Below are 15521 nucleotides of genomic sequence, written 5' to 3' on the forward strand. Positions count from 1 at the left end.
CTCTACACTGAGAGAGCCTTTTCCATCTTGCTAGGATGGAACATTTGTTGGTTTTAGGAACAAGGGTCTCAAAATCTTTTCAGATAATTTGGGGGAGGGGAAACAGTTTGACGGAAATGTCAAAAGCCCTACTAACTTGGCAGTGTTTCTCTATTCAGTGTGGTCAACCTGAAACCTCTTGGAAGTCAAGAACAGTAGCTCTGAAGGTCTTCTGCTTAGGTCCTCAGCTCCACCGCAGAACATCTGAACTCCCTTGAGTGAGTCATCTTTTCTCACAGGCTTAAGATTTTCCGTCAGTACAAGGAGGGTGGGATGAAAACAATTTCAGCTATGATCCCTTTGTGAGTGTTCTTCTCTTGCATGTGTTACTGGTTGACATTTTATCTTTCTACACCATGCTGCTATGCTTGCAAATTCATTTGCTTTTCCTTTCTCATAAGTGAGGAGTGTGGGGGTGCTTCACCAACAACATCTCCAAAATTCAGCTCTCTGCTGTAGCTGCTGGAACAATAAGGACTAGAAACTTACCGTAACACTTTCTAAACTTGAAAAATGCAATTGCTTTCTGCATGGAACTTGAATGTGCCCTGTTATGGAGCAACTTACTGGCTGATTCGGGTAGAAAATAAAATAAATCATACTTTTCGATAACAACCATGCTGCCTATGTTCCTGGCAACAGTTGGGTTTATAAGTGTAATTTCCCAAGAATCTATTAAATGCAGGTGCTTTTTGCCACATTGAGAATTAGTAATCAGTTGTTCCAGGCATAACATTTCAGTTATTTTATTATTTCCTGAGACGACTGGCAACATTCCCTGAGACGACTCACAACTGGGGGCGGAGGGGCGGATTATGCATATGATATTCTTGCTGAGTCTGCCTGGAAATACAGAGGACCCTTGTAGCAGTAATAGAGATTGAATGTAAATCAAATGTCATTAGAATCTGCACCAAGGAGAACCCATATCCTGCAAGCAGAATTTCTGATATTTTATGCCATAACTCTCTGTATTGTTATGTGTTCCCTGAGCAATTAGATTTCTGTGAGCAGGGCTCCCCATGGGGAAATATGCAGAGGCAATAAATACCTGGACATGACGAAAGAGTGCTATTAACTCCCCCACCCACCCACACCCAAGGATGTGTTTCCATGGGAACAAAAATGGCCGACAATGACCAGGAATTGGTTGGAGACTCACCTGGAAGGCGGGTGGCTATTTTGGAAAACCCTAGTTAGCCAGCGATGATTCTGATGCTAACAACAACAACAACAACAACAACAACAACAATAATTTATTTATACCCCACCCATCTGGCTGTATTTCCCCAGCCACTTTGGGCGGCTCCCAACAGAATATGAAAAACACAATAAAACATCAAACATCAAAAACTTCCCTAAACAGGGCTGCCTCCATATGTCTTCTAAAAGTCAGATAGCTGTTTATTTCCTTGACATCTGATTGGAGGGCGTTCCACAGGGTAGGCGCCACTACCAAGAAGGCCCTCTGGAAGGAAGTCAAGACATGCAGCATTCATTCATTTATTTATGCTGCCACCTACGTATATACATCAGGGGTGGGGAAACAAAGGGCCGTATTCCCTCGTGGTGAACTTCCCAGGGGCCATTTTCCCATGGTGGGTGGGGCCAGAGGCAGAAGTAGGTGGAGCTTCTGGGATGTGCTTCTTATTTTTGTACACAGACACCTCTCGCCCTCTAGGCAAGCAAAGGGTACACAATATGAGGACACCATCCATCCAGGCAAGAAATGCAGGAAAAGGATATGCAGCAAGATAGGTTGAGGGGTATGAGCCTGGGGAGATGGGTGTGGCCTAAAGAGCCCCTGGGGCCGCGTAGAGAGTCATGGAGGGCCACAATGGGATGTTCCCCAGCCCTGATGTACATGGTCCTTTACAAAGAACAGGTATGACAAGTTCCCCGCCCCGAGGGGCTTACAATCTAGAACAGGTACAGGGAAACAGCAGAAGAAGAGGGCAAATTCAGGCAATGTTCCCTGTGAGGAGGAATCAATTGCTAAAATCGTTCTAGGAGTTGTAGCTCTGGGAGGGGAATAGATGGGCCTCCTAGCCGCTCTTGGCACCCTTAACAAACTACAGCTCCCAGGATTCTTTGGGGGAAGCCATTTCTTGTGACATCACAGCACTTGAAATGTGCAAAGAATGTGGCCTATGAGGGAATGCAGCAGCCCCACTTCAGAGTGAAAAGGCTTGCCCATCCCTGAGGCAGACCTAGGAGATGAGTATGAGCTCTCTAAGCCTCTTAGGGTGCTGGCTGTCTCCCTAGAGATCCGCTCCGGCCTTAGTCGACTTTGCCTCGCTGCTGGACTGTTTCGATGACACCTTTCACCTTCTCTGCCCGATACGTAAATCAATGCAAATGTTACAAAATGCCAGTGAACGTCCAGTGACCTCCTTCCGAAGGAAATCAAACCTGGGTAATCAAACCTGCGTCCCTGGAACATCTCGCTGCTCAGAGAAGTGGATTGTGCTTACCAGTATGTGGAAAATAACTGTGCAAATGGATGGATCCAAACTCGTTGAACTCAAGTTCTCATTGAAACCAATGAGACAAGTTAGTCCCATGGATTTTAACGGAAATAAAGCTCACCAGTTTAGGCTGCAATCGTAACCCCACTTACCTGGGAGTAAAATGCATCTCTGGCTGGGTCGACACAGTTAGGACTGCTCTGCAGTTCCTTATACAGAGCAATGTCAAAATGCAGAATGAATTGAGATCTGCTTTCTATCTCTTTTTCTTGCAAGAATTTCAGTTCTGGTAGACTGTGTGGCAAAAAAAAAAAGACCATTTAGTGGGTGGGCTAATTAAAGCTGCCCCTGTCGTGCTTCCATTTCTGATTGGCTCACTGGCCGTTCGAGGGAAGAGGTGACAGGCAGAGTTGCCTACAAATAATAACCGGTGTGGTGTAGTGGTTAGAGTGTTGGACTACGACCTGGGAGACCAGGGTTCTCGTCCCCACTCTGCCATGAAGCTCACTGGGTGACCTTGAGCCAGTCACTGTCTGAGCCAGTCACTGTCTTTCTGCCTCACCTTCCTCACAGGGTTGTTGTGAGGATGAGATGAGGAGCAGGAAAAACATCATGCATGCCACCTTGAGCTCTTTGAAGGAAAGGTGGGGTATTAATCAATCAATCAATCAATGGTCAGGTGGATAGCTCAGTATGTTAGAGCATGGTGCTGACAAGGCCAAGGTTGCAGGTTAGATCCCTGTAAGGTACAGCAGCATATTCATGCATTGCAGGGGGTTGGACTAGATGATCCTCAGGGTCACTTCCAATTCTATGGGAATATTTCCCAGCTACCTCTGGGTCAACAACCCTGTATCGATGATCCACTCTCTGGAAATGTAGGTTGCAACCATAGCCCCGAGAGCATGCAAACCCAAGAAAGCTCACAGGACTTGGCTTGGGCAACCCAGTAGTTGCCACTGACCATTTTCTGAATAGCTACATGCAGAAATTCAACTGGTAAAGCTTTCTCCCTACCATTTCAGTGGAACAGACTCCCACGAGAGGTAGTGGACTCTCCTTCCTTGGAGGTTTTTAAACAGAGGTTGGATGGCCATCCGTCACGGTGGATGCTTTAGCCGAGATTCCTGCATTGCAGGGGGTTGGACTAGATGACCCTTGGGTCCCCATCCAGCTCGTAAATTTCTATGATTCTATTTCACCAACTGCATGCTGAGAAAAGCTTCACTGCTGGATTTCTGCCTGTCACACAGGAGCCTTCCAAAGCAGGAGTGGAAGTAAGTTGGCAAGGCTAGAAGCCCAAAGTTGGTGTGTTCGATACAGGCCTGCTGTAACCAAAATATATTTGATGCCTCTGTTTAGATACCACAGAAGTGTGCAGGAGCAAAACATGTAAAGTGTCTCTGCCCTCTGCTGGAACGTCAGAGCACATCAAGCAGGGGGACAGATTTATTTATTTACTCATCATATAAAGCATTTTTCATCCCATTCTTCAGCCAAAAAAATGGTCCCACGGTGGCTTTTGTTTAGCTATTATGTAAGTGTTTGCACCCAACCCTTATGTGGTGGTGGAGCTTTACAATAAATAGAAGAATACAATTATAAAACAAAAAAAATACTCCAAGGTATGTACAATAAAACAGCAATTGTTCCTCCTGTTATCATTGCTCAGCCTGTGCATGCCGTTCTCCTTGGTAACCAAAGCAGCACCCATCCATGCGCAAGAATGAGGCATCAGCAGGGCTTGGGGAGGACAAAATAGGATCCAAAGCAGCCTAATAAGACTTGTATCTGTTCAGTGCCCATACAATAAGGAAAATAAGTGAACACCGGGTTGGGGGTGGAGTCTTGTTGTGGCTTTAAATTGTTAGCTGCCTTTGGTTTCTTCTGAGAAAAATTAGGCAGATTGTACATTTTTTTAAAAGATAAAAATAGATAAACCATAAGATGGAACACTCCACACTCGAACATTTTGCTACAGGTCCCATTTGTTGCAATCCAAAACAGCAGATGGCAGAATAGCATAGGAGCTGGAGATAAAAAGTCACAATTAAAATGCCTAGATAGAAGAACTTTTTTTTAAAAAAAAAGATATTTGCTCATCCTCAAACTCAAAACTCTTGTGCTGATGTTCAGTCTCATACATGTGTGTGTGTGTGTGTGTGTGTGTGTGTGTGTGTGTGTGTGTGTGTTGTGTGATTGTGGCAGCAAACACATACTCACCCCACCATGTGTGCTCAGTATCCACAGCCAACATCGGACATTTGCACAGGTTGGGTCTCAGCCTTCCTGTGCCATCATCACTGTCATCTGAGACCAGGTAGCAGCCTGACTGCAAGCCCAGTTCTGGTGAAGGGCGATGGGACTTGCAGTCCAACTACATCTGGAGAGTCACGGGTTCCTTACCCCTGGCCAACACATTAGTGGAAGGCCATCTTGAATGGTCCAAAGTGTGTCACATGTGACACATTAAATTCTTCAAGCAACGTAAACCCCCAAATATCTGAAAGACCATCTCCTTCCATACAACCCCCCCTCAGGTATTACCCTTAAAAGTGGTGGCCTGGGAGAGGGGATTGTCTCAGCAGAGGGATTCCCTTCCCACAGAGATGTGCCTGGCACCTGCACTGCATGGCTTCTGTCAAATGCTAAAAGCCCTGGCCTTTAACCCCTGACAGATGTGTGTGTGGTTGCATGTGTGTTCACCCTAGAATCATAGAATTGTAGACTCAGAAGGGACCTCAGGGATCATCTAGTCCAACCCCCTGCAACGCAGGAATTCCAACAGAAGCATTCATGGCAGATTGGTCATCCAACCTCCACTTAGAAACCTCCAAGGAAGGAGAGTCCACAACCTCCCAAGGGAGTCCATTCCACTGTCAAACAGAAGAAGAGTAGAAGAATAGTTTGGATTTGATATCCCACTTTTTCACTACCCTAAGGAGTCTCAGTCCCAGCTCCTGCCAACCTAGCAGTTCGAAAGCACGTCAAAGTGCAAGTAGATAAATAGGTACCGCTCCGGCGGAAAAGTAAATGGTGTTTCCGTGTGCTGCTCTGGTTTGCCAGAAGTGGATTTGTCATGCTGGCCACATGACGTGGAAGCTGTACGCCGGCTCCCTCGGCCAATAAAGCGAGATGAGCGCCGCAACCCCAGAGTCGGTCACGACTGGACCTAATGGTCAGGGGTCCCCTTTAAGGAGTCTCATAAAGAAGGCTGATCGCCAAAGAATTGATGCTTTTGAATTATGGTGCTGGAGGAGTCTCTTAAGAGTCCCATGGACTGCAGGAAGATCAAACCTATCCATTCTTAAGGAAATCAGCCCTGAGCACTCACTGGAAGGACAGATCCTGAAGCTGAGGCTCCAATACTTTGGCCACCTCATGAGAAGACTCCCTGGAAAAGAGCCTGATGATGAGAAAGATGGAGGGCACAAGGAGAAGGGGACGACAGAAGACGAGATGGTTGGACAGTGTTCTCGAAGCTACGAACATGAATCTGACCAAACTGCAGGAGACAGTGGAAGACAGGAGTGCCTGGCATGCTCTGGTCCATGGGGTCACGAAGAGTTGGACACGACTAAATGACTAAACAACAACAACAACAACAACAACAACAACAACAACAACAAAGGAGTCTCAAAGCGGCTAACAATCTCCTTTCCCTTCCTCCCCCACAACAAACACTCTGTGAGGTGAGTGAGGCTGAGAGACTTCAGGGAAGTGTGACTAGCCCAAGGTCACCCAGCAGCTGCATGGGGAGGAGCGGGGAAGTGAACCCTGTTCCCCAGATTACGAGTCTACTGCTCTTAGCCACTACACCGCACTGGATCTTACTGTCAGAAAGCTCTTCCTGATGTTGAGTCAGAACTTCCTTTCTTGTAAGCTGAAGCCATGGGTTCAAGTCCTATTTCTTGGAGGTGAATTATTTTAATTTATAATTGATTATCAAATTTCCATCCCACCTTTTCCCCAAGGAGATCAAGGGGGCATATCTGAAAGACCATCTCCATTTTCCCCTCACAGCAACCCTGCGAGGTGGGTTAGGCTGAGAGAACATGACTGGCCAAGGTCATCCACCATGCTTCACAGCCAAGCGGGCATTTGAACCCTTCTCTCCCAGGTCCTAGTAGTCCAGTGCTATATCCCACTGGCTCTCTACTAACTCATCCCAATTTGTTTTAAACCATTAAAAAAAGATTTTATTATTTTCAGAGTGAATAAACAATGAATACCCTTCTCCGCAAGAGTGCTCCGTCTTGCCAAACAAATTGTTTTTAAGATGGAAACCATTCCCCCTGTTAAATAAAAATATCTTCGCATAAATCCCAGTGAGAAGCAGGTGGTCTCCCTCTTTGTTCCCCTTTTTTAGCTCATACGATGTAAAACTGAACCAAGTTGCAGAAAATCTGCCTGGCTTTTTGCGGGTTTTTCATTTGTGTAACCTCTCCGCCAGGTTTCCTGTGCAAATTATGCTTGAAAGCTAAAGGTAAAGGGACCCCTGGACATTAGGTCCAGTCGTGACCGACTCTGGGGTTGCGGCGCTCATCTCGCATTATTGGCCGAGGGAGCCGGCGTACAGCTTCCAGGTCATGGGGCCAGCATGACAAAGCCGCTTCTGGTGAACCAGAGCAGCACACGGAAACGCCGTTTACCTTCCCGCTGTAGCGGTCCCTATTTATCTACTTGCACTTTGACATGCTTTCGAACTGCTAGGTGGGCAGGAGCTGCTGGGACCGAGCAACAGGAGCTCACCCCGTCGTAGGGATTCGAACCGCCGACCTTCTGATCGGCAAGCTCTAGGCTCTGTGGTTTAACCCACAGCGCCACCTGCGTCCCTATGCTTGAAAGCTATATGCAACAAAACTCTAAAGATCCCCCAAAACTATTTGTAATTGTTTCAATTGACTACATTGTTGTAACCTGGAATCTTATGGTGAAGGGCAACTTCACAACGATGGTGAGGATGGTGTTAATCTCTGCTGGTTGCTGCTGCAGGTTTCCTGTTGCCGTTTTAGCTGTGTATTCCTTTTCCTTTCTTTCTTCGTATTATTGATTATTGCCATAGCTGCCAAGTTTTCCATTTTCTCGCGAGGAAGCCTATTCAGCATAAGGGAAAATCCCTTTAAAAAAGGGATAACTTGGCAGCTATGATTATTGCTGTGATTTTTGTTGTTGTTGTTCATTTCCTGATCTCTGCTTTGGAATGTTCTGCTTTGCTTTGTGGTTCCAGATTGGTTTTCGTTTGTTGCTTGAGTGCTTTCCTGTTTTACTGAAATGGTGATGTCGAATTGGGTTTTATCTTGTACACCACCCAGGGAACAGAGGGGATGGCCATAGTCTGCTGGTGCAGATGGGGCTACTACACTTTTAACAACTTGACATTCAAACTGCACTACTATTCAAGGTGCAGGAGCCCACTTTTGCAGCCGGCCACTCTAGATAAAGGGAACAAATAGATAAATATTACAGAAAGCCCAAGCAGTTGTTCTTATGCTGTTGATTTAAACCTGCTGCTTCTTCTTTTTCTTAGATCAACCATTACAAAGTAATAACAGCATGAAGTGCTTCTACAAAGCTCTCCTCGTCTCCTGGGTCCTGTTTGAAGGTATGTCTCGGATGCAGGGTACAATCTCGCCTCTGATGTTCTCATAGCCTGCAAAGCTGTGACCCTCCAATCCCAAATGCAGACCCCCCAGAAGTGTAAGGATGTATGGGGAACCCTCCAGAGGCATGCTAAACAAAGGGTGAGGAACCAAGGGTCTGAGGGCCAAATGCAGCTCCCAGGTCTTTCCACCTGGTCCTCAAGACTCTCCCTAGGCCACACAAGTTCCCGTGACACGCCCCTCATTGGCCCTTCTCACCCCCACCCCCACCCACCCTGACTTTGAGGCAGTGATGGCCACCAACTTGGATTAGGCAAATTCGTGGAGGATAAGACTAGCCATTGTGGCCCTAATGGCTATGTTCCACCTCCACTGTTGGAAGGCAGTAACACCCTCAACACCAGTTGCTGGCAATCACAAGTGGGGAGAGCACTCTCGTGCTCGGATCCTGCATCTGAGCAGCCGCTTTGAGAACAGAATGCTGGACTAGATTGGCCATTGATCTGATCCAGTACTTATGTTCTTCCTAGGGGCTGCACCCCTGCTCCCTCAGCTTACAAAGCCCCATTCCTTTCCCCAGAACATAGAGCCACCAAGCTTGCTTTTCACCTTCCCAACACCCTTCTTCTGTTCTGCAGCTCCACTATACACCCGTTTTCACCTTCATCCCTGTGTCCATGCCTTCACTTGCTCCTTTTGTGGAACACCCCCCTGCACACAAACCACACCCCTGGTAACATCCTGCATGTTCATTCCCCCCCCCAATGAATTGCAACTAACAAGCATCCTTTAGAGTGAACTTCTGCCCAGTTATGAAGCTACTGTCCCCTCTTCAGACCCTTTCATGCCCCTGCTTTCATCTTCAATCCCATTCCCACGCCTCCTACTCCCAGCCTTTCGACATCCCCCTTTGCACTCCTCATTTTCACTTCTGTTCCTTGTTTTCCTCCTACTCCTTACTTTTCTCAGCTCTCCTTTGCACATAGATCACCCCTGGGCCCATGCCTGCTCTCATCTATTCTGCAGCCGCCTCTGTGCACACACAACCTGTCCTGATATATTTTGCTGTAACTGTAGCCTGCTTGTTAGCTTCTTCAGTTGGAGAAGGTTGAGTTCAGTTGATGGATGCTATAAGTGCATGTATGGGTGTTTGCTTGTTAATAAAACATTTCTTCTAAATTGCTACATTGAATTTGGAACTTCATGTTGAAGACAACACATGGTACCAGGAGTGAAGTACATTGTGTGAAGGTACTATGGAATATTTGAGAGCCCCAGGTCCTTTATTTCTCTGACATCAGGCAATTGAGGAATGAAAGAGAGAGAAGCTTGAAACAACCTCCCCCCCCCTTTTAGCATTCCTTCCTTCTCACTGTACTCAAACAACAGAAGAGGTTTGAGTAAAGCAGGGATGGCGAGACACAGGAGAGTTGTTTTCTTAAACAAAGAAAGGAAGAAACCAGTTTTAACAAGGATAAAACAGTAGAAATGGGTGCAGAGAGGCCAACACAGAAAAAGCTAACACCTACAAAAGCTAACACATCAGAGACTTTCCCATCTCACTTTACTCAAACCTCGTTTAAACCCAGGGTTGTGATGTGGCACTGCAAATCCTCCATTGCAGGCTGCATGATAATAGCCTTACACACGCACACACACACAGGCAGATATTCTTAATGTATCCTGGAACTGTGATATTGCCTCTTACTTGCCTAGATGGAGAGAGGTATGGATTTTGCAAGGCACATGGCTTGTATGCAGCCTACTGTATCACATCTATTGCTCTGCCCATGTTTTGGCCTCCTAACACTGGCTTATGGAATGTGGCTCTAGGACTGAAAAATATTCCCCACTCCTGTGCTAAAACTTCTGTGTTTTGTTGCTCCATCGTTGTATTGTACACAGCTGATGCACTCGTTGGGCAGAGACTCTCCTGTTGCAAGCAAGCAATGGCCTCAGCAGCACAGGGGATCTGACCTAAAGCAAAAGTCCAGATTTAGGCAGCCAGAGCAAGGCAAGGCAAAGCAGAGCAAAGTTTAGCTCATCCTTTTCCAACCTGGTGCCCTCCAGATCTTTTCAGCTACAGTTCCCATCAGTCGCAGTTAGAACGACCAGAGATCAGGGATGATGTAGTTCAACGCATTTAGAAGGTACCAACCTGCGGTAGGTCCTAGTGAGATGAGGCAAGTGCCAAGATTCCTTGGTACCTTGGACAGCTCCAGGCAAGGCTCAAGCTGAAGAGCCCAGCTCAAATGTTGTTTCAGCACCAGCCAACCTTAGACTGAGCCTTAAATGATGATGATGATGATGATGATTTATTTATACCCCGCCCATCTGGCTGAGTTTCCCCAGCCACTCTGGGCGGCTCCCAACAGAACATTAAAAACACAGTAAAACATCATACAGATGTCTTCTAAAAGTCAGATACAGTAGTAGTTTATTTCCTTGACATCTGATGGGAGGGAATTCCACAGGGCGGGCACCACTACCGAGAAGCCCCTCTGTCTGGTTCCCTGTAACCTCACATCTCGCAGTGAGGGAACCGCCAGAAGACCCTCAGAGGTGGACCTCAGTGTCCGAAGTAGCTGGGTCTGCCTTCAGCCAGAGGAGCCGCCTCAGTTAAAAAAATCCCCAGCCTGCTTTAACAGGCATTGGCTCTGATGAAGCAGGAGGAGACTGTGGTCCCACTAGGGCTTCTGTGTGGAGGTCAGAGGTGGGGCAAACCAATCTCCTTGGGCTGAATAGGTGCTCATATTTTGAGCTCCTCGTGTGCCCATGCTACTAAGTTAGTATGAGCATCCAGGGCTTCTTCTCTCTCCCTCTGAATCCCTGCCCTCATTCAACCCTGAGATCATAACAGAGACTGGATCATAAGCAGTGCAGGCCTGCTCCAGATTGTGTATAGTGATTGAAGGTCCTGGCTCACCTACCTTATGTGACAGCCCCCTCAGCTACCCGTTTTAGAAGTCTACTGAGGAGCAGCTGTGTTATTTGGCTGAGCTGGAAGAAAGCCAGCAGGGTGCTTGTTGGTTTCCTTATGGGCACTTTCCTTTTCTCCCCCTCATTCCAACATTGTGTCGGTAGATGCAGACCGATCTCTGTCGAGTGATGGAATTAATTTTCACCTTTTTTTGTTCTTTTGGCCATTACCCATAGCCTCGTTTGCTATGAAAAGCAAAGGAAGCTGTGTTGATCTGGGTAAAGGGGGGGGGAAGGAAACCAAAATTCCCACAGTTGGGCATTGAATGCCTTTATAGGACCAGTCAAAACATCACACAGTAACAAGCACAGGGTTTCAAGTTCTCCAAAACTCTTCATTGGACTGGATGGAAGCAGGAGGGAAGAGGGAGGGAAATAAAAATGATTTCCCCCAAAATAGCCTAGACATTGTAGGGTTGCCATATTTCAAAAAGTGAAAATCCAGACACAAAAGTTGTGGAGGTTTGTTTGTTTTTGTTTTTTGTTTTGTTTTGTTTTTGTTTTGTTTGTTTGTTTGCAAAGTCTTTGGGCTTTTTCTAGTTTTGGCCAAAGTTCTTGAGCTATTTTTAAGGAAATTCACCAAAATCTACATTTCCGACATGGGTTGCCATACGTCTGGATTTTCCTGGACATTTTTAGCGATTTCTACCCAGACACTGTTTCTGGTGGCCGAATCCCAGCTATATCTGGAAAATTCCAGATGTATGGCAACCCTACCATAAGGCCTGTACCTACTAGATCAGTCTCAAAATGAAGGTAGCCAGCTTGTTTGGATACAGCTGCTTCCAAGCAGTCTGTCAGTAGCGGACATTGTACTGGGCTGCTGGCGCTTACCTGACCTCCCAGCAACTGAGTCACTGCTGTTTACTTGGAGAGAGAGGCGGTGGGGAAGTCAGTGCAGTGCGCAAGCACCGGTGGAGCCAATGCAGAACTCCTACCAGTGTGCTTGCATCATGCTGATCTCCTCACTGCCTCTCCCCTCTCCCTACTGATAAGTACAGAGATTCACTTGTCAGGAGGTTAGGTGAGCAGTGTCATCGCACACCGCCAGCTGCCACTGCAATTTGTTTATTCATCCTGATTTCTTTGCACAAAGTTTGTGGGGAGGTTATGCAATGTTGGCTTGCTTATTTGAGCATTCGTTTTGTTTGTGGGCAGGTTATAAGACGTCGTGTCAAGCGATTGCTTTCCCACACTTTCCAGTGCATTTCCCTGGCACTTTCCTTACCGCAAAAAGTTCGATTTTTTTTTACAGAAGCGGATTTGTTGCGCAGGAGTGCCAAATACACTTCCGTTGCGCAGCCTAACTTTGCCGGTATGCAACCGAATCCCACCTGCAAAATAGCCACAGTCTGGAGGTGCCCTTAGTCTTCCTTAGGTGCTGCTACAAATTGTAGGTTTTACCTATAATTCTGGGACAAGGGAGCAATGCCTGAACCCTCATTTTTGGAAACTGTTACCTAGACCTGTCCCCAGCATTAAGCAAAACATGCTAGGCAGAGAGGCAGAGAGAGAGAGAGAAAGAGAAAGAGAGAGAGAGAGAAGAGAGAAACATAGCAGTCTTTATATTAGCAACGCTGGAGATTAATTTTAGGTGGTGTTATAGGTAAAAGAAGAGAGAATCAGCTGAAGTGATTGAGCATTTGCCTCAAGAAGTAAAGCTCCTCTTCAAGTGATAGAAAATTGCCTTCCTTTGCCTGTAGATTCTGCTTCCAAACAGAGAAATCCTGTTTTCTCTTCAAGTCATATAAAAATTAAAGGAAGCCTTTTTGGGGGCCCAATAGGAGATATGATTTGCATGCAGGTTCAATCCCCATCATCTCTGGATAGGGCTGGGGAAGGCTCTTCTCCAAAACCCTGGAGCACCTCTGTCCATTCATATAGAACAGACTTTCCGAACCTGCCACTTTCCAGGTGTTTTGGACTCTTAGCAAGCCCAGCCATAACAGTCAGCCATTGGAGATTATGGGACCTCTTGTCCCAAACACCAGGAGGGCACCAGGTTGGGGGACGCTGGTGTAGACAGTCCTAAGATAGACAGAGCAGGGATGGGGAACCTGCAGCTTTCCAGTAGTTGCTGGACTCTGCCTCCCATCATTCCCAGCCAGGATGGCCAGTGATCCGGACGAATGGAGTTTGTAGCCTTCTGGGCCACAACTTCCCCATCCCTGAGATAGGCCAGTGGCTCGATTTAAGCCACGCTCACACCATATATTTAAAGTGTTATGCTACCACTTTAAACACTCCTGGCTTCCCCCAAATAATTCTGGGAGCTGTAGTTTGTTATGGTTGCTGAGAGTTCTTAAGAGACCCCCTATTACCCACCAAAAGCTGCCATTCCCAGTCAATCCCTCTTCAAAGAAACTCTGGAAACTTGTCGCTCTGCGATGGGAACAGGAGACTCCCAACAACTTTCAGCACCTTTAACAAACTACAGCTCCCAGAATCCTTTGAGGGAAGCTGCAACTGTTCAGAGTGATATGGCACTGCTTTAAATGTATGGTGTGAATGTGGCCTTGGTCTAGAGAAGCTTCCTAAATGCTATGTACGTATATATAAGCAAGTGGAAACAAGGCTGCTATAGGTATGGATAGAGCCTTACGGTGCTGCTGCAGCAGCAGCAGCAGCGGTTCAGCCTTGAAAGCAGGATGCGCAAGGGAACATTCCTGAAAGATGTACAAAGCAGAAGATGAGAGAGGCAGCCTTCTCTTCATGACTTCCTCTGCGTCTCTCTCGCACAGGGGTCCTGGCTGGTCCATGGAGTGCCTGGATGCCTGAGCACATGGCGGCCTTCGAGGGCACCTGCGTTGTCATCCCTTGCCGCTTTAGCTACCCCGACGAGCTGCGCCCGTCAGCCGTGCATGGCATCTGGTACTTCAACAGCCCTTACCCCAAGAACTACCCGCCTGTGGTCTACAAGTCCCGCACCAACATTGTCCACGAGAGCTACTTGGGGCGCACCCGCCTGCTGGGAGAGCTGAACTTCCGCAACTGCACGCTGCAAATCTCCCGCCTCAGCCCCGAGCTCACCGGCAAATACTACTTCCGTGGAGACTTGGGAGGATACAATCAGTACACGTACCCTGAGCACTGCAACCTGGAGATCATCAGTGAGTACCAAGCCAGGCCTGCTCTAATTCCCTTTTTCTGGGGGAGGGGCCTTTGTGCGCTGTTTTATTGAACAAAGTCTTTACATCTCTGCCAGACTGCGCTTCTTGTGTGTGCTGACTTGCCTCTGAACCAGCCCAGTGAGAGGCAAGTCAGGCAAGTGAAGGGCCAGGTGCTTCCCCCTCCTCTCCTACACCACTGTCTCCCAGAACAAGGAGGGGAGTGAAATGGGAGGAGCAAGGGAAGTTGTCATGCAGGCATAGTCTCCGGCTGCATGCACACAGCCCATCAGGGGAAGGTACATAAACCGGTGGAGGAGGAGCGGTCCCCTGTGGCTGCAACTGCTCCATAGAGCGCAGACCTGAAAATATCTGCCTAGACACTAGATTGGTGTGTGTCAGGATGCCGTCAGCAGCCCCCGGCTGGTTGCCCAGGAAAGTATAAAGACATGGAAAAGTTTCTTACTGTCATTTTTCATTTTAGTCTTTACAGAGAGAGGCTATAGAACCCAGCCTCTTGGATAATGGCATTGTCCCAAGTGAATCTCCACCCTCCGCCTCTCCCACTTCCTCATTCATCACTTCTATGGGTGCTGCGACCTGCCCTCTGTCTTCAAGCTCTTTGCTCTCCTACTTCTAAAAGGCTCGCTGGGTTCCGTGAGATGGAGGCTCTGGGATGCTTTCTAATGACAATGTGTCAGCTGGGTGTTGTTCTGGCTGTCCCATGATTTCCCAACTTTTCTCCTCATCTGTCTCTGAGCTGTGACCTCCCTCAAACTCCTGTTGTAAATCTAGACTGTCTTCCTCTTCCTCCTACCTGGAAGGGTGAGGATGGGGAGGCTGTCTCCACCATTCCTCCTCTGTCCAGTCCCTGACAGTGTGCATCCCCTCTGATTTCTTCAGGGGGAGCACTGAGATGCGGGAGGAGGAGCCTGTCAGGCAGCGCCACCCCCTAGACAGGTTGTAAGCAGAAAGGCTCAGAGGAATCAAGGCTGAGGCTGGCGGGGCAGTGCCCCATCCGCCCTGGCAGACCAGCCTCCACTGTTGGTGTCTCTTTTCTTTTTTAAAATTTTATTTACCTATACTTTTCAGATATATACATTTCACTGATTTTACAATCACTTTGACATTTTAAAACTTGACTTCCTTCTCCCTCTTTCTGCGGTTCCTAAAATTTATTTTTAATATCTTCTGCATATCCAAATGAACTTAACTTACTCATTTACTTATCTTCTTCAAATATATACTCTTATACAGCTGCAGGTTATAACAATAATCCTGCCAGTGTTTTTATCCATTTACAATTTATCTGTAATTATTCAATA

At 47.2% G+C, this 15521-nt stretch overlaps 1 protein-coding gene across 7 annotated transcripts in view; it reads left to right on the plus strand.

The window, feature by feature from the left end:
• LOC118087583 (myelin-associated glycoprotein) overlaps window positions 1-15521 on the plus strand; it is a 69551-nt gene that overhangs the window by 35262 nt on the left and 18768 nt on the right. For 4 of the 7 annotated variants that reach the window (XM_035120360.2, XM_035120362.2, XM_035120365.2 and 1 more), the window contains 3 exons: window positions 159-257; window positions 8038-8112; window positions 13831-14199. In XM_035120360.2, coding sequence (XP_034976251.1) covers window positions 8064-8112; window positions 13831-14199 — 418 coding nt within the window. In that variant the 5' untranslated portion in view covers window positions 159-257; window positions 8038-8063. The remainder of the gene's footprint in view (window positions 1-158; window positions 258-8037; window positions 8113-13830; window positions 14200-15521) is intronic. The other 3 variants (XM_035120361.2, XM_035120363.2, XM_060275678.1) reach the window with 1 other exon arrangement.

The sequence above is a fragment of the Zootoca vivipara genome, chromosome 6 (genome assembly GCF_963506605.1).
Source record: "Zootoca vivipara chromosome 6, rZooViv1.1, whole genome shotgun sequence".
Classification (NCBI taxonomy): Eukaryota; Metazoa; Chordata; class Lepidosauria; order Squamata; family Lacertidae; genus Zootoca; species Zootoca vivipara.